Raw genomic sequence first — 19,011 nt, 5'->3', positions numbered from 1 at the left:
TTTCAGACCCTTCTTGAAAACAGACAGAGTTTCCGGAGTTCTGAGTGAGAGGGGAAGGTCATTCCACCACAAAGGACCCAGAACTGAGAACCTCCGAGCTTTACCTTCGTGCGCGGAAACCACCAAGCGAGCAGAAGTAGATGAACGAAGGGGCCTGGCTGGGGTGTAGCGGTTGATCAAGTCTTGTAAATAGCTGAGAGCAGTTCTATTGATGCATTTGTACACAGTAACCAGGGTTTTGAATTTGATACAGGCAGCTATAGGAAGCCAGTGCAGAGAAATGAGTAGAGAAGATACATGGGAGCGTTTTGGCAAATCAAACAACTCGTGCAGCAGCATTTTGTAGAAGCTGCAGAGGTTTGATGGCAGTAGCAGGAAGGCCACAGGCCAGCTCGAATTAATCAATGATGGTGTGTCAAGTCACTGCATGGACATTGTTTAGGTGTCTGTAGCTGCTGGATCACTGAGTACTCAAAAGGAAAAGGAAGAAATTGTGCTGATTATACCACAAATTAAGAATAAAATACTGAGTAGACTTAGGAAACACACAGTGAAATTTAAAATGCAAAAAACCAATAAAACAATACAAAATGAAAGCTCGCCTCCGTGAACCGCCACCTTACCGTGGTGGAGGGGTTTGAGTGCCTGAATGACTCCAGGAGCTATGTTGCCTGGGGCTATATGCCCCTGGCAGGGGTTCCCATGGCAAACAGGTCCTGGATGACAGATGAGACAAAGTGCGGTTAAAAAGCCCCTTATGAAGACAATAAAACCAAGGCTTTCGTTTACCCCGCCCGGTATGGGGTCACCGGGGCCCCACCCTGGAGCCAGACCTGGGGGGGGGGCTCGCATGCGAGCGCCTGGTGGCCAGGTTTATGCCCACGGGGCCTGGCCAGGCTCAGCCCGAAGCCATGACGTAGAGCTGCTCTTTGGTGGGCTCACCACCTGCCGGAGAGACCGTAAGGGGCCGGTGCATTGTGATTTGGGCGGTGGTTGGGGCTGAGTGCCTGGCCGACCCAAACCTGGGGCGCCAACTCTGGTTTTTGGGACTTGGAATGTCACCTCACTGAGGGGGAAGGAGCCTGAGCTGGTGCGGGAGGTTGAGAGATACCATCTAGATATAGTCAGGCTCACTTCCACTCACAGCTTGGGTTCTGGAACCATTCTTCTCGACCAAGGGTGGACTCTCCACTATTCTGGCGTTGCCCAGGGTGAGAGGCGGCGGGCAGGTGTGGGCTTATTAATAGCCCCCCAGTTTAGCCGCCATGTGTTGGAGTCTACCCCGGTGAATGAGAGGGTCATCTCCCTGCGCCTTCGAGTCAGGGAACGGTCTCTCACTGTCGTTTGTGCTTATGCGCCTAGCGGCAGTGTAGAGTACCCGGACTTTTTGGAGTCCCTGGAGGGCGTGCTGGAAAGCGCTCCCACTGGGGACTCTGTCGTTCTACTGGGGGACTTTAATGGCCACGTGGGCAACGACAGTGACACCTGGAGGGGCGTGATTGGGAGGAACGGCCTCCCTGATCTGAACCCGAGCGGTGAGTTGTTATTGGATTTCTGTGCTAGTCACGGTTTGTCCATAACGAACACCATGTTCATGCATAAGGGTGTCCACCAGTGCACTTGGCACCAGGACACCCTAGGTCGGAGGTCGATGATCGACTTTGTAGTCGTTTCGTCTGATCTTCGGCCATATGTCTTGGACACTTGGGTAAAGAGAGGGGCTGAGCTGTCAACTGATCACCACCTGGTGGTGAGTTGGATTCGATGGCGGGGAAAAAGCTGGACAGACCTGGCAGGCCCAAACGCATAGTGAGGGTCTGTTGGGAACGTTTGGCGGAGGCCCCTGTCAGAGAGGTCTTCAACTCCCACCTCCGACAGAGCTTCAACCAGGTCCCGAGGGAGGTGGGGGACATTGAGTCTGAATGGACTATGTTCCGCGCCTCCATTGTCGGGGCGGCGGTTCGGAGCTGTGGCCATAAGGTCTCCGGCGCATGTCGCGGCGGCAATCCCCGAACACGGTGGTGGACACCGGAAGTAAGGGATGCCGCCAAGCTGAAGAAGGAGTTCTATCGGGCCTGGCTGGCTCATGGGACTCCTGAAGCAGCTGACAGGTACCGACGGGCCAAACGGAGCGCGGCTCTGGCAGTCGCCGCGGCAAAAACTCGGGCTTGGGAGGAGTTCGGTGAGGCCATGGAGGAAGACTTTCGGTCGGCCTCAAAGAGATTCTGGCAAACCGTCCGGCGACTCAGAGGGGGGAAGCGGTGTTCCACGAACACTGTTTACAGTGGAAGTGGTGCGCTGCTGACCTCAGCTGAGGATGTCCTCGGGCGGTGGAAGGAGTACTTTGAGGATCTCCTCAATCCCTCCGACACACCTTCCGTAGAGGAAGCTGAGGCTGGGGACTTGGAGGGGGACTCGTCCATTACCCTGGCTGAAGTTGCTGAGGTAGTCAAAAAACTCCTCGGTGGCAAGGCTCCGGGGGTGGATGAGATCCGCCCCGAGTTTCTCAAGCCTCTGGATGTTGTGGGGCTGTCTTGGCTGACACGCCTATGCAGCATTGCTTGGAGTTTTGGGACGGTGTCTCTGGACTGGCAGACCGGGGTGGTGCTCCCTCTTTTTAAGAAGGGGGACCGGAGATTGTGTTCCAACTATAGGGGGATCACACTCCTTAGCCTCCCTGGGAAAGTCTATGCCAGGGTACTGGAAAGGAGAATCCGACTGATAGTCGAACCTCGGATTCAGGAGGAGCAATGTGGTTTTCGCCCTGGCCGTGGAATACTGGACCAGCTCTATACCCTCACTAGGGTGTTGGAGGGTTTGTGGGAGTTTGCCCAACCAGTCCATATGTGTTTTGTGGACCTGGAGAAGGCATTCGACCGTGTCCCTCGTGGCATCCTGTGGGAGGTACTTCGGGATTATGGGGTTCGGGGCTCGCTGCTACGGGCTGTTCGTTCCCTGTATGACCAGAGCAGGAGCTTGGTTCTCATTGCCGGCAGTAAGTCAGACCTGTTCCCGGTGCATGTTGGACTCCGCCAGGGCTGCTCTTTGTCACCGATTCTGTTCATTATCTTCATGGACAGAATTTCTAGGCGCAGCCAGGGAACGGAGGGTGTCTGTTTTGGTGGCCGCAGGATCTCGTGTCTGCTTTTTGCGGACGATGTGGTCCTGTTGGCTTCATCGAATCAAGACTTGCAGCGTGCACTGGGGAGGCTTGCAGCCGAGTGCGAAGCGGCGGGGATGAGAATCAGCACCTCCAAATCCGAGGCCATGGTTCTCAGTCGGAAAAAGGTGGATTGCCCCCTCCGGGTTAGGGGGGAGTTGCTCCCTCAAGTGGAGGAGTTTAAGTATCTCGGGGTCTTGTTCACGAGTGAGGGAAAAATGGAGCGGCAGGTTGACGGACGGATCGGTGCGGCATCCGCAGTAATGCGGTCATTGTACCGCTCTGTTGTGGTGAAGAAGGAGCTGAATCGTAAGGCGAAGCTCTCAATTTATCGGTCAATCTACGTTCCTACCCTCACCTATGGTCATGAACTCTGGATCATGACCGAAAGAATGAGATCGCGGATACAAGCGGCAGAAGTGAGTTTCCTCCGCAGGATGGCTAGGCTCACCCTTAGGGATAGGGTGAGGAGCTCAGTTACCCGGGAGGAGCTCGGAGTAGAGCCGCTGCTCCTCCGCATTGAGAGGATCTAGTTGAGGTGGCTCGGGCATCTGTTCCGGATGCCTCCTGGACGCCTCCCTGGTGAGGTGGGCCTCGGGGCAGACCCAGGACACGTTGGAGAGACTATGTCTCCCGGCTGGCCTGGGAACGCCTTGGGGTTTCCCCAGGGGAACTGGAGGAGGTGTGCAGGGAGAGGGAAGTCTGGAAGACTCTGCTTGGACTGCTGCCCCCACGACCCAGCCCCGGATAGTGGAGAAAGATGGAATGGAATGGAAAATGAAAGCTTGAAAGTGAAAGAAGGTTTTTAAAAAGGTAAATACAGTTTTGCCATGCAGTGATCCCCGTATCTCATGAAACAGACAATGCAAAAGGAATTGCAACTGGCTGCATGGCACTTATACGGTTGTGGTCAAATTTATTAGCACCAAACCATATCTCTTACGAAGGATAAGAAAGAATAGTACCGCTCATTTCATTTGTTTTAATGACAACGTAAAATCGAAACACACACACAGTGTCTAAAACCGCTTGTCCCAAGTGGGGTCACGGGGAGCCGGAGCCTAACCCAACAACACAGGGCGCAGGGCTGGAGGGGGAGGGGACACACTCAGGACGGGATGCCAGTCCATCGCAAGGCACCCCAAGTGGGGCGCAAACCCCAGACCCACTGAAAAAAAGGACCCAGACCAACCCACTGCACCGCCTTGCCCCTGGGCCACTGAGCTCCTCCCTTAAAGTTGAAACAGTATAATAAAAAAAAAAAAAATTGAAGCATTTTTTAATAGAAATACTGTAATTAATACTTCTTGTGAGTATAAGTTGAATTGCTGCATTTTCCCATTTAAATTTTTCCTCATTGTTCAGCTGGAAAGTTTTCTAATTTTTCAGTGCTGCAATAGAAGTATGTCCGTTTCCAAACACTGGGCTGGACATGCCTGAAACTACAAAAGCATCACAATGAACCTTTCCCAGGTTTCCCAACAAAGAGAGATGGCTGTGGCTTTTTTTTTACCAGTTATGAGATTTTGTTATTGGGCTGCTCTAAGCTGAGAAAATTTTTACTTGTTTAAATGTTAACCTGGATTGTTTGTAGTTATTTCCATGTTAGCCAAGGTTGTTAAGATCTTTACTTTTTATTCAGAAATTCCATTATATAGCTGAAGATGTTGTAATATTGAAACACTCTCCCCAGACAGACTTTATGAGGTACCTGAGAAACCCAACCAGCCTCTTCTTACATGGGCTTCTCTAAAGCAACTTACAGTCTTAAGATAATTATTTACCCCTTTAAACAACTTTGCTAGGGCAGTTTAGGGAAAGTACCTTGCTCAAAGGTACCACAGCAGTAGGTGAGATTTGACCTAGCCACCTTCTGATCTAAAGGCAGCAGCTTTAACCAATGCACTACCAGCTGCTTACTGTACTCTTTCTCCATTGCCATTAACCCAGATCTCCTCTTTAAGAAACTAGGCTCAGAGAAAAGAACGGGTGTCCAATGGGGTGTTGGAGATATCACATTTAGCTGCAATTCAAATGGTGACATGTTTCAACTATACAAGAAATACCTTTGGTATGTATAATACAGGTGGTCCTTGACTTAGGACTGTATTCCATTGCGATGGACCTGCTGTATGTCAGCTCTGTCATTCAGCTGTAAGCCATTTTAAATAAAAAGAAGAGAATCACAAACAAATTTTTTTTTTATTGAATTATGGAACTTAGGTTGATTAGTCTTATATACTTTGCAAGGATAAGTATTTTATTGCTTTGGTCCACACCAGAAGCTACTTCAACAAAAATATGTGCTTGACTCACGTGTTTCTTAAACTATAAAAGTTACTTCTAGATCTGCACAATAATTCTGGAGTATTTGGTCACCCTTTTGGAATGTCTTAGTGCTACATGACCACTTCTCCATAACCTTTTCCCTGGTATTGTATTATGTAGCTATGTATTTTCAATTTCTCTGTGTACTGTCCCATGTTTCTGTGACCGTTTTGCTGTTTTCTGCTGCTATGTAGCTGTTGTGCTAATCAGTAATATGTGCAAACACACATGCACATACAAAACTTAAACTAGAGTACATATCGATAATCATGAGAGTTACACTGTCATTTTAGTGTATTGCAATGTTTTTGGAAAGGTGACATTCTTACACAACACCAATTTGTAATTCATCTGAGGAGCATATTTCCATACTGAAAATGTCATCCTTCAGTGTTTTTACATATTTTATTCTGTGCAAATGAATGTCAAATGGCAGTGAAACAAGTTATTCAGTACATTAATTCAGCCTCCTCTTTCCTGTGGAATGTCCCCACTGCCCCACAAGGGGGCACTCTTTTCTTTCCTTACCCTTCAACTGTGTCCAGTTTGTGGTGAACTGTTGGACTGACCAGTCTACTGTAACAATCACATCTGGTCTTCCCATCAAGGCCTGCGGCCAGAAGTACACAAGTTCCTCTTGTGTGGCTTACATGCTTGGTGTGGCAGTGCAGTGGCGTGAAGGTGGATGCACCCCCAGGGGCCCCCAGGTGGAAAACCACATTCTCACTCCATTTCTGGGGCGTTGTGACACAGTGCGGCAAAACCAGCTGTGACAATGATGCCTATCTATTGGCAGTAGTGCACACAAGACAAGGGCTGGGCTGAGGGGTACACTGGCAGTAAGACCACAACCCCAGAACGCAGCATGACAAGGAGAAGTGATCAGCTTACACGATACTTTATCAATAGTCGTTATGGACTGCGCTGCTTCCTTGGCTGTAAGGCTAAAGCAAGATATTAAGAGAGCCCCATTCTCCACCTGTACAGTAATAAAAGAGCTTATAACCTTCAATTCATATCTGAAGTTGTTTGCTGGGATCCCGTGTTTCAGCATCTCAACAATAACAACACATTTTTAATTAAGACTCTAGGAAATGTTTTCTTAAAGAACAGGTAACTTACTAAGCTGTCTTTTGAGTTCCGAGCTGAGCTGTACCTTCTGGTAAATAAATGCTTTTCATTATTTTTAAAGCAGCTGAGAAGGAGACAGGGATTCTGCTCTGTGCTACTGTAACGCCAGCACTTATTATACCAACACTAAAAGCAGACTTAAATAGCTCTATATGTAGATTCTCATTTAAAGCTCTTTCATTTATCTCTGTATGTAGATTTTCAACATTTAAGTACAGAATCGTCAGAATACCTAGACACCACGAAAGAAATGCAAAAAAAAAAAAAAAAAAAAAAAAAAAACAGCTACAGCCATTCCAAATATTAGAAAAGAAATTTTAAAAAATGTTACAAAATATTCATACAGCTTTTTTTCTTCTCCAAAATACAAGGAAGTTCATTCATTTTTTGTTCATTTTTGGCAAAGTGAAAAGCCCATCCTTTTCGCATTTTCCTCCCCAAAGCCCCCTTCCCAGTCCCAGGCCCCATTTGTGGAATTGCCTGTCAATTATCGCTGAAGCAGAACTGTGATCAGGGACAGTACAAGAAGGACAGAGCAGAGGATGGTCTTGTTGCCTGAGCCCCGGACACCTTTTTTCTCAGCAGGATAGGCGAAGATGTTGGGCTGGTCTGTTCTAGGAATGCTGAGTCTTGGGTCGTGGTGGCAAAGGTCACCGTGGCACATTCCACTCCCAGATCCACTGATATCATCACCTGTGAACCAAGCATAGAAGCAAGGATTACACACTTCAGATTGGGGGCTCTTCTGCCAGGGCACTGTACAACTAATTGTTTCATACTGAGCATACCACAGATCCATAGGTTACCAACCAAACACTAATTTAAGGAATTATTTCAAAGCTGCATGAAGAAGCATTTTACATTTACATTTATTTAGCAGACGCTTTTCTCCAAAGCGACTTCTAACAAACTCTATGTAGTGTTATCAGCCCACACACCTTATTCACCATGGTGACTTACACTGACTCACACGTTTTAGAGCTTGGGATATGTCTTCATGGCTTGATTTTTTAAATGACTTTAGGTCTTATCATTGTGGTTCATACGATTAAATAGTCCTCAACTATTCTTTGATGGATGTGAATGACTCTTTCATTTGAACATTTCTTCAGACAGATGGAACTGCCTGTTGGACACATGTCATTTCTTTCTGGAATTTTCCTTTAACAATAATAAACCCCATAGACTCATGGCCTAACTGAAGAGAGTAGCTCATAAGCATTCATGAAAGGGCCTCAAGGATCTGGAAAGGTTCCACATGAAGGACTGATCAAAGATCCCCCAATGTATTCTCCAGCCATATTAAAAAATTGTATGAAAAGGCTTTATGCTTTTATCTGTGCCAGAGGAGGTTGCACTAAGTAGTAAAAGTAGGAGATCAATATTTGAAACCAGTATGTCTATAGAAAACAGTACTAATCATGAATCATTGTATGAATCTTTTGAAAGATGTGTTTGAATAAAAGCCTGGGGGTTATCTGATTTTTTGTGATGTCATATAGCTGTTTATCGGCATTATTTTATGCCATTTTTTGTTCATCTTTATTCAAGGGTGCCATTCATTTTGGAGGTCACTGAAGTTTTTAATAAAGATAGCATCCTTTCATGAAAGTACTATTTCATTCGAGCAGTTGCTGTCGATCTTACATTGGTGTTTATTGCTTATGTTACAGTGAATTATGTGTTGGTCCTTAATATGTATTAAGCTGTGTCTATAAACGAGACAACCAATTTTACAGTAAGCACTGACCAGTTTTATTTAAGATCAAAACGGAGTGTGGGGAAGTCAACTGATCCTCTCTAATTCTTGCAACGAGCTGTTAGTCATACATTTGATAGCGATCACTGCATGCTGGCAATCTTCAAGAGCAGTTGCCACTCACTGGTGTCCAGGAAATCCACATCGTTACCATCGAAGGCATTCTTGAGGCGGTTGGTAGTGATTTTCAGCTGCATGATTTGTTGGCGGACAGTCATGTCTGGCTTGGTGATGTCTATCTCCACCTCAGGGTTGTTGATCTGGTTAGCCAGTCCATCACCCATCACTTGGGGGAGGTACCTTCACATGGAAAAGAGGCATAGAGAAACTTCAGCTCACCTGCACATATGTTTTGAGTGGTTCAACAAATAGTAGTAGGTCACTTGCCCTCTTGATTGGCCACATTTTAACTGAACATAAATTTTTAATCAAACAAAATGTTACTGCAGTTAAAATCCAAGTCCAAGCTTTGCAAAACCTTTCCACTGCATTAGACTTGGCTTCTCACCCAAGTTACCTCTACATTTAAATAACAGCCCTCTTAATGCCTAAAGACCGATCACTGCTGCATATAATTGCACTTGACATATAGAATTTGCTCTACATACCTAGCCTGGGCCACTCCATTCCAGCAGTTTTCCTCATTGGCTGCTCCGGCTGTCACTTTGCAAAGTGCATTGGGCAGTTGGGTCCAGTATTGCTGCATATCCTTCAGCTTCCTGCATGTATCCATCACCTACATGGAATGAGCAGCATACCACAAAACAGTGGGTTTGGAAAATATGTTCAGCCCTTTTGCAGTAAACTCTCAGCGTCACAACCTGAACTATTTCAGGGTTTCTCTGCATTCCACAAACACACTTTAATGGTCATTGTGCCTATAACATTTACATTTTCTGAAAATTATGCTTTTATGTATGAATATTAATAGCACACACTTGAAATAGGTTCCTAAAAATAAATTTTAAAAAAAATTAAAATCGCTTGTCAAACCACTTTTATGTCTTTATAGTGAACTCTCCATTTCTGAAAGAAGGACTATATGTGAATGACAAAACATGGATTGATAATTTGCTGGACTGGAAATTAGGAGAGACAATAAGAGAAAGCATGCTGACCAGCTTTTCAAGCCGACCCCCAGCAGTCGCTTGGTCTTCCACGTGCACCTTTCCTTGTGCTCTTATCTCCTCAGACAATGAGCTGCCGACGTTGGTCTCCCCTGGGCTTCCGCATGCCTGGAGGACCTAGAATTACACTACATGCCATCGTCCTCGGTGGAGCTTTTCTTCTGGAACACCTCCACAGCCCTACATATCCCAGCTGTACATCCCAACATTCCTGTTTTACCGCCCCTCCATATGACCTTGTCATATACTTCCCACATCCATATGTGACCCCGCAGCACCTCCTCACCCACAGCCCTGTGTGACTCCATGATAAAAGAAACTGCACGGCTCTCTGGGGCTTTAAATCGCATAACTGCAAATGCTTCCCTTTTTGATGCTCATCTGGAAAAGCATACAGATGTCATTTCCTTTTTCTTGCATTTCCATCACATTGGTCATTCTGCCTTTTAATATTATGCCTTTTCTCTCTCACAGACATTAAGATGTTACAAAGCGGCATTCACCAAAAATAAAATTCCAAATAAAAATGTGTGAACAGTCACTGCACCTGAAACCAGTCCATATCCCACAACAATGCCAGTAGGATTTCCTTAGGCAGATGGCAGATGCTCACCTTGCTGCTGAAAACCTCAGCATTCTCCTGCATGCTTAAAACAGCGTCTGAAAGATGTGCAGAGAGGGCGAGGACAAACATCTCCACACCAGATGCTCCCTTGAAGCGTTCGGCTACTTGCAGCATAGCATCTGTGTGAAAATCAGGCTGTGGGTTACATACTGCCAGTTGGTTATTTCTTCATTGAGGCTTAAAATAAAACATGTAGCAATCTGCCCCCTGGGCCCTACTTTTCCTCAGAGAGCTGAGGAAAAAAGCAATTAAAAACAAATTCAGTAATGGTGGAAAACAAATGTTGCACTGTTTGTGTAAAAGTATTCAGCTCCACAGCACAGCTAATGGAGAAAGTATCAGTGATTTGATGGTTTTTGTATACAAGCCTTTTAAATGTGGAAACAGCTTTCAGTGGAGCTACTGTCATTTCAGTGAAGATGGTAGAATAGAAAAGTTGAAATAGAAGAGAAATCTGACTGTCACAAACCCCAGAAGGTGCACTCTGGGAGAATGTGGTTCGTGCTCTTCAGATTCATGTCTGTCTCCCCACACTGGTTACGCATCATGCCATCAAGGAAGACTTTAAAAGCGGATAGAGGGCAGGTAGCCTTTGCAGCATTTCAATTTGCTCAAAGTCATCCTATTCCAGGACATTTCTCATCTAGCCTGTGTGTCATCTAATAACTTTTTTTGTTTTGTCCATGTTTTTCACAGATCGTCACTGTGAATTAAACTCAGCTCTTGAGTTCATCACCATTCAGTGCATCTGTGTTTATCATGTTGACTACTCACAATCTAGTAAATCAAAACCAAAACTTATAACACAGCTCATAGAGAATGCAGAACAATTTTTCTGTGATTTATTCACAAATAAAAAATGGCTCAATCAAGACATAAGCTTTTAAAATATGACAGTTCCTTCCCAATTAATCAAGCCAGATGCCCCACTCAGAAACCAAGATATCCCATTTCACCCATCCTCTTGGTCCCACTTACCAACCAAATTTCCCCACTCGGTGTCCAGGTCAGCCTGGTTGGCAAGACAGCCCTTCATCACATTGCGACAGTAGCTGGTGCAAGGCTTGATGTCAACCAGACCACGGCATTGTGGACAGTAGGTGAGCCTCATAATGGCATTGTTGCACTCTGGACTGAGTGGCACCTGTGTGGTAATGTGGAAGCAGGGCGTTCATTAGAATAGTACAATGAATTCCATGTCTGTGCCATATGTCCTTTATGTATTCTGTTATGAAATTCATAACAAGTGTATTATGAATAAATGTACATCTGCTCTGAGATGTACGTCGCTTTGGAGAAAAGCTGCTGCTAAATGAATAAATGTAAATGTATCCCTCAGACTGTTATTTTCACAGCTTGGGGGGCTCTCAGGACTATTTATACCTTTATAGGACCAACTATAATCTTTTAGAATGTCAGCACCAAGGACAGTGGCAGCAATAACTACCACCAGCTGGAGAACTCTGTACTCCAGATATCTGGAGACGTAATCAGTCCTCAGCACCATGGACAGTGGAACAACTACATTCACATTTACATTCATTTAGCAGATGCTTTCCTCCAAAGTGACATATAATGATTATTAACTAGTATTTAACTTACACCTTGATCTAAGGTGACTTACAACGGTAAATACACTACTACAATTCTACATACACTACACAGCTAAACTACCTACAATCATTCACCCATCTATACAGCATAGTAATGTAATGCATTTACACATAAATACACCTGGGACAATTTGGAGTCACAGATTCACCTGAAACGCATGTCCCTGGACTGGGGCAGGAAACCAGAGCACTTAAAAGAAACCCATGCAAACACAGACAGAGCAAAAACATTCCATAAAGAGCTTGTGTAACGCTCCGGTGCCACCCAATGAGTCACCATGCTGAACTAATCATCAGCTCTTAGACATACCCACAGCTACTGAATTTCATTTTTTGCTGATGGCCTTGCATTCTATAAGAATTATATTTCATAGATAATATTTGTTAGTCGTCCACCGGTGGAAACACCATTGCACAAGAACAGAACATGGACTAACAGGTACTATATGAAGAATAATCAGTATTGCGTTACGCAAGGAGTAATACATTAAGGAATACATCAACAAACCGAAATTACACAAACACTAACCATACTTACTTAATCCAAGAATGGATTAAAATTTGTATGATTTTCAACAATGAGTTAGGTTTGGGTATCAGGGAAAGGGTGAGTTTACATAAATGATAGCGACAATGAATGTGACAACTTTGCATACTAGATGGCTTGCTGAGTTCTTGGCTCCTTTCTCTGTAACGGCTCCTGACAGTCTTTTAAAGAGTTCAGACCCAAAATACTCAACCTGCTCATAATATCTTGTTAATTTTTTCTGGATTTGTGCCATTAATCTGCTTAGCAGGCAAGTTCACTAAAGGTCAGCATTAAAGGTCGCAACTAATATACCAATATCATTGCTGATATTCACCAGGACCTTCTGCAATGTGATGATATTTTGATAAAATAAATGGCCAGCGGCGAGTGATCCCTTCTCTCTGTCTACTTCTCTATACAGAGAGAAAAACAATCATTCAGCAAGATCCAAAACTGCAAATACTGATTCTGTCCAGGATTTATGATAACCGTACATTTCAATCTTTGTATGCATGTGCACAGAGAGAGACAAATAGGGGCCAGAGCATACCTGGGATACCTTACGCACTACCTCTGCACTCACAAGCAGCCCTTGGCGAAAGGAGCGGGCAACCACAAAGGTGCGAATGGCTTTCAGTTTCAGATCACGGGGTGCGTCACCGAATGGCCGCAACAGGTCTGCCTGCTTGCTGGCACACTCCAGGAAGTCATCTCCCATGTCACGCTGCGGATCTGAGGCCCGGAGAAACTGCTCCAGCAGTCGCGCCCACAAGTCGTTGAGGGCCTCCTCCAGGTTGACACCATTGCCACGATAGTGGTCTCGCAGATCACTGTACAAGTCCCGGAAGACGTGTGCATTCTGTGCATAATGCTGTCCTTCGGTAGACCGAAGAGAGTGAAGCAGAGAATATTCAGAGCGGTTCAGCAGCTCCAGGAAGTAGCCTGAAATGACAAGGAGCAGTATTCAGCCTTGGTCAAGCAGTCGGGAGGCCCTGCGGGGTTTCTGTGTCAACTGTCAGTCACCATACAAATGATAAACATTTAATATGAGTGAAGAAGTTGGACCTCAAGATTTGAAAACAAATCACCTTTCCTTAACACTGCCTACACAAACACCTTCATCTGCAGTGTGTGAGTCAGAGACATCTGAAGAGTGTGAGCATTAAAGGAAGAGAAACCATTGATGTGTAAGATACAGCGAGAGCCTCTAGAGGAGAAAAACACTGAGAAAAAGAAGTATAAACCTGGAATGCATAAGAGACCAGTGTGGCAGGAATGCTCTTAAAATGGAAATACCTACCATGGGGATAAATATCAAAAACTGTAGACAAAGACTGTGAGGTATGCACTGAAAAGCCTACAGTTTAAAGACCAATGGATGTTCCGTATGGGATACTCTACTAGTTTTCCTTCAGCCCATCTCCATTTCTGCAAATGTGTACAGTCAGAAACCACACACACATACACACACACACACACACACACACACACACACACACATTGTCTGAACCGCTTGTCCCATACAGGGTCACAGGGAGCTAGAGCCTAACCTGGCAACAGAGGGCGTAAGGCTGGAGGGAGAGAAGACACTCCCAGGACAGGACACCAGTCTGCCGCAAGGCACCCCAAGCGGGACTCAAACCCCAGACCCACGGGAGAGCAGAACCCAGTTCAACCTTCTGTACCCCCCTAGTCAGAAACCAGACTAAGAAAAATAAAGGACCACAGAGATGACTTACTATATACCCCTTAGAGAGAACAGGTTTGACAACAGAGCAAAAGAATTAACATGAGATAAGCCGAGCGCGAAACACAAAAATCACAAACAAAACCAAAAAGTCATCATTCTATAAACACTAGGGTTGGTCTAATGTAATAGATACTTTTCCATATCTCAGCGTAACATGGTGTATTTAGCGTAGATGGCGACAAAGCAGTGAAACACTATCTTATACGTATGTTTAAAACAATCATCAAAATATCACTGATTCCATTGCTTTTTCTGTGGATTTCCACAGCGTTGCCATCATTTCACGAGTACAGAAAGGTACAAACCAGTCTTCTCTCCAATAGTTAGCGGAAGGGGATCTCATTCTGCTAAATGAATGTGTGCATCTTCAAATGTGCTGCTGACCAAATTAAAAAACACACACAGGTCTCTGGAAGGGGTGTGTAATTGCTTTCCCAACCACATGCCAGACCATGCACTCCCCACCTGACACACACACACAGACACACACACACACACACACACACACACACACACACACACAGAGAGAGAGAGAGAGATACACAACCTGGTAACAGCTACATACAAAGACGATGATCCATCACATTTAGGAAATCAAATTAAGACAAGTATAGACAACAGTCTACACTGATGGACAGAGACTTAGGTGTCCTGCCTTGTACCTCGATTTGCGAACACAACTGGGGTGGTTTGTAACTGACATTATTTGTAAATCTAAGCACTACGTAACAATGTATAAAAGTTCAACAACACAGCTGAAACCCTTGAATTATTCGCCACTTAAGTTCTGTTAAAGACATCTGATAAAGCTGAAATTAACCAGCTGTTTGCTGTTAGACTTTAATTTATTTAATCTATTTTCACTAACAGCTCATCCACTGCAGGATGCCAGTGTTCCTCCATACTGGAAACACTGTGTGTGAAAAAAGGGGATATGTGGATGAGATGCCAGTTTATTATTTTTTATGAACATGAAGCGACATTAAAGCTAATTCGGCTTTAAAAAGTGATGCTCACCATGTATTCATTGTACCACTGATAGAGGTAATATGATGTAATTGCTCCAGTAATACTGGAACTGCATGCGTGGGCTCTATGATAATAAAGTGCTCAATGTGTGCATTTTAAGAGGCTCCTGAGTTTTAAGAGCTTATGATTCACCTCTAAGAAAATCAATGACCTCTCTACTTTAACATGCAAATGAGGCTTTTTGTTTAAGGAAACGCAAGACCCTGGGGATATGATCTCTGCATTGTATACTGTTTTAACAAGTATTGGTGCTGGTTCTTATGATGCACGGAGGGAGGCATGGGAAGATGACCTTGACTTGTCTTTAAGTGATTATGCATGGTCATCATCATTATGCAAAGTGTATATGCACCTCTCTAGGCATCCAGGGAAAAAACACTTCAAGCTCATACACAGAATCTACCTCCAGTGTGTCTCTGTAGGATGTTCCTTGGAACATTTCAGCTTTTTTAATTTCTTCTGGGAATGTGAAAAGATACAATGTTATTAGAATGGTGTTCATTCAACCATTAAAAAAAAACCTTTAAACAAAAAAGTTACGATTTTTCCCCTCTATATTCTTGTTGAACCACTATCAAAATTCCTTTTCTGATGACAGTATGGAATGTAGGTTCATACATATTTAGCAAGAAATGTTGTATTGTTACAGTATACACCCAAAGTTCCTGCTGTAAATATTAATATTTCATCTGTTTGACAATTTAGAGGAATTCTGTAATGCCTGGACATACTTGTAGAACTTACCAGATAGTGCTACGTGATCATACCTGTGAAATATCATAACCTTTTGACCTTCAGCCTTCGTATTATGTATGCGGACATACTGTATTTGCAGTCTCTTGGTGTTCTGTCTCTGTCTCTATGTTGCCAGCAGCTGTGAAGACAACAGGGAACAGAACCCACTCTAACTAACAGTAATGATAGAGTACAAGAGGAGGAATAGGCCTGGAGGTCAACCTAGCCTACGACCTTAAAAAGACGGTGTATGTTCTGCTGGTCTGCATACACATCCATGGTGAGCAGAGGCAGCTCTGCTGGAACCATCGAGTTGTATGAGGTACAAAGTGGGCACTCACTACAGCTGAGGACAGTAGTCAGTTTGGACCCAGTCCTCCCAAGGGATCAGGAGTCAGTGAGTTGTGACCGATCACAGTTTTGAAACCAAGAAATGTCATGCTGTATCTTCAATCATCTCCCTCATCGGCTACTATCTCGTTCTCTCAGCGTCATTATGCAAAGTGTAGACAATGACACATTGCACATTCCTCAAATTGCATGTGGTGTTTATTTGGCAAGACTCAGTGAGGCAAATGTCCCTGGCACTAATGACACTGTTAGCCACGAGCTGTACTAATGACTAAAGACTGTACCAACATTCTGATCTTTATTTTCATTTGATTTGGTTACTCTGTGCGCCAATCGCACACAATTTTGCTAGAAATTTTCCTGGGAGGAGTACTGTCTGAAATTTAAATATATTTTGAAATATAAAGACACTTTTAAAACAGTATTAAAAACAATAGCCCCAATATTGATATTATAAATTATTTCACTGCGTCTACGATCATTACATTTGAGGCCAGTAGCCATATCCTTACTATTTGCATAATTAAATCCACCACGTATGTTAATAATGAGTCCAGACTACATTAGCAAAGTTATACAAAAAAAACATAAGGACGAAACAGCTGTACTCCATATAAAACCCAATCTGAACATCAAGTGTTTTGCCAGTTACGAGCTGCGGCAAAGTGCAATTTTTTTTTTTAAAAAAAAAGAAACAGAATCGCTTTGCTTCAAAAAACACACTGATGTAAAGCTCGCATTTTCGTATGGCTGCCCAAGAGATTATGTCATATTGCATATGAGACGTCTACTTCAAAAACTCTGAACACTACAATGCACTCACAGCCACGCAGTGTGTTTGCACACACACCCCCACACACCACCCCCAACTCAAACACAGACACCTGTGACGGACTCCCATCCTTTCCGCTCCGCAGCAGCACAGGCTGAAAGACTAGTTCACTCTTCATACTTGTGGTTCCCCTGGAAGGGTGGAAGACGGACCACTTGCACAAGTGAAACAATGCAGTTAGCCATGCTACTCGTACCCAAGATGAAGAGCAGCATGCACTGAGGAACAGAGACTGAGCCTTTACTCCTGTCCCAGATCAAATTCTTGCTTGAGCTCCTAATTCTGCCCTTATAGCTCCTCTTGTCCCAACTCTCATTTGTGCTCTTTTATTCCTGTTCCTGCTAACTGCGGCTTTACCCCTTTTCCTCTTTCCGTCATCATTCCTGGTTGTAATTCTGGGCTCAAGCATTTTTAAATGAGTCTTATTATTAACATCCCTGCACTCAGCAACAGCGAGACAACAAGGTGCAGACGAAATGTAAATTTTTCCTCCTCTTGTTTCCACTCTTGTTCCTGCTCCTAATTCGCTTATTCCAGCAACTAATTTGAAACTCATTCCTGCTCTCATTTCTGTTCTTGGTTTTGCTCCAGTTCTTGCTTCAGCTAATGCCCCTGAGCCCACAGCCCAAGCTCTCTGTTTGTTTACTCGGGACACAAGTTTAGAACCTGCATTTCAGTTAAAAAAAATCTGTTGTAACCTTACACATAATGGGGAAAAGGTGCCCCCACCAGTGTTCAAGCAAGCGTAATTTTTCCTTCCAATATTTATGTGCCACTCCACTGAATCTTGTTACTAATGTTCTTGGTCCTCCTAAAACCTGGCAAGTAGTTATGTCACTGGTCATTATAAATGCTGGATGTTTCGCGCTCATCATGTTTGTTCCTGGAGGACTGGAGAACTGGCACTGGATGGTGGTTAATTAGGAAAAAGCACCAGTCAGGAAGATCACAATTAAGTCTTACGCATGTCTCGTGCAACCCTGCGGCTTAAGTCCTTCGTACCCAAATTAATGGTCTAATTAGTGCAGCAACTAATGGTATAGTGTAGACACTCCCTCTCCAGTGTGGTCACTGTGTGCATCCTTGTCGGGTTTCTCCTGTACTGCTCTATGTTTCACGCAGTAGAATTATGCTAATGATCTGGCCCATAAGGTTGCAACTCCAGTATAAATAAGGTAGTCCTCACAACCAGGGAGATATTCATGTAGCAGTCTACATGCTGATTTACCTCAGTGACACTGTAGTCAGGGATACTGCCTGTAAATTGAGAGACCCAGGTTGGATTCCCACATCTTGCTGTAGCGTCCTTCAGCAAGGTACTTAACCCGAATTGCTCAGGTAAAAACAGTGATATTGAAGAGTAAAAACCCTGCACTGTGATATGTGAATTAACTAGTTTAGGGTCTACAATGACAAAGCAAAGTGAATGGTTTAAAGGATCAAGATAAAAGAAATATACCTGCATGTGTAATGTAAAGAAAGAAGAAATGAAGAAAGAAGCAAAAGGAAAGTAGCGGAAAGAGAGCGTTAGAGAATGAAAAATGGAGGGATGGGTGTGACTCACCATCAAAGCTTCTGTACTGGTTTTGCAGCGACGTCTGCAAGGAGCGGCCCGCTTCCCTCACCAGCTTCTCCACCTCCTGCCGGCTCATGTTGGAGAGCTGCTCCTCCATCTCACTGGTGCAGCAGGTATAGCCCTGTGGGCATACGCGCAGGTGCTCACCTGGGGAGACAGGTAAGGAGAGGTGACCCCAGTTTGCCTGTGAAATTCCCTGTGGGGATTAGTGAAGTATTATATCCTAAACCATCCTAAGGGAAGCCAAAGCCAAGATAGAGAATCTGCTAAGGTGACTCATTGCATTATAATCCATAGAAAACCTTTTACCACAGTCCCACAAAAGTATCAAGGAAAAAAAATATATAACTATAACAAAATTTAGTACAGCTTTTAGCACTGCTATCAGTTATAGAATTTATCGCAGCAGGTTGTTGTTAGTCAATATATCAATCGGTTCTTGAGGAAATCAGATCTGAACAAGAGA

The 19,011-nt window shown here is 44.3% G+C and overlaps 1 protein-coding gene across 2 annotated transcripts in view; it reads right to left on the bottom strand.

Moving 5' to 3' along the window:
* Window positions 1-6,996: 6,996 nt before the first annotated feature.
* The window catches only part of LOC108934976 (glypican-1-like), a 32,707-nt gene continuing 20,692 nt past the window's right edge, over window positions 6,997-19,011 (bottom strand). For both annotated transcript variants that reach the window (XM_029250650.1, XM_029250651.1), the window contains exons 2-9: window positions 18,534-18,692; window positions 12,823-13,214; window positions 11,109-11,274; window positions 10,119-10,249; window positions 9,497-9,622; window positions 8,987-9,114; window positions 8,503-8,678; window positions 6,997-7,312 (exon numbers count right to left, since the gene is read on the bottom strand). In XM_029250650.1, coding sequence (XP_029106483.1) covers window positions 7,107-7,312; window positions 8,503-8,678; window positions 8,987-9,114; window positions 9,497-9,622; window positions 10,119-10,249; window positions 11,109-11,274; window positions 12,823-13,214; window positions 18,534-18,692 — 1,484 coding nt within the window. In that variant the 3' untranslated portion in view covers window positions 6,997-7,106. The remainder of the gene's footprint in view (window positions 7,313-8,502; window positions 8,679-8,986; window positions 9,115-9,496; window positions 9,623-10,118; window positions 10,250-11,108; window positions 11,275-12,822; window positions 13,215-18,533; window positions 18,693-19,011) is intronic.

This window comes from Scleropages formosus, chromosome 3 (genome assembly GCF_900964775.1).
Source record: "Scleropages formosus chromosome 3, fSclFor1.1, whole genome shotgun sequence".
Classification (NCBI taxonomy): Eukaryota; Metazoa; Chordata; class Actinopteri; order Osteoglossiformes; family Osteoglossidae; genus Scleropages; species Scleropages formosus.
Note: the sequence above shows the minus strand (reverse complement) of the source record. Positions and strands in the feature narration are given on the sequence as shown.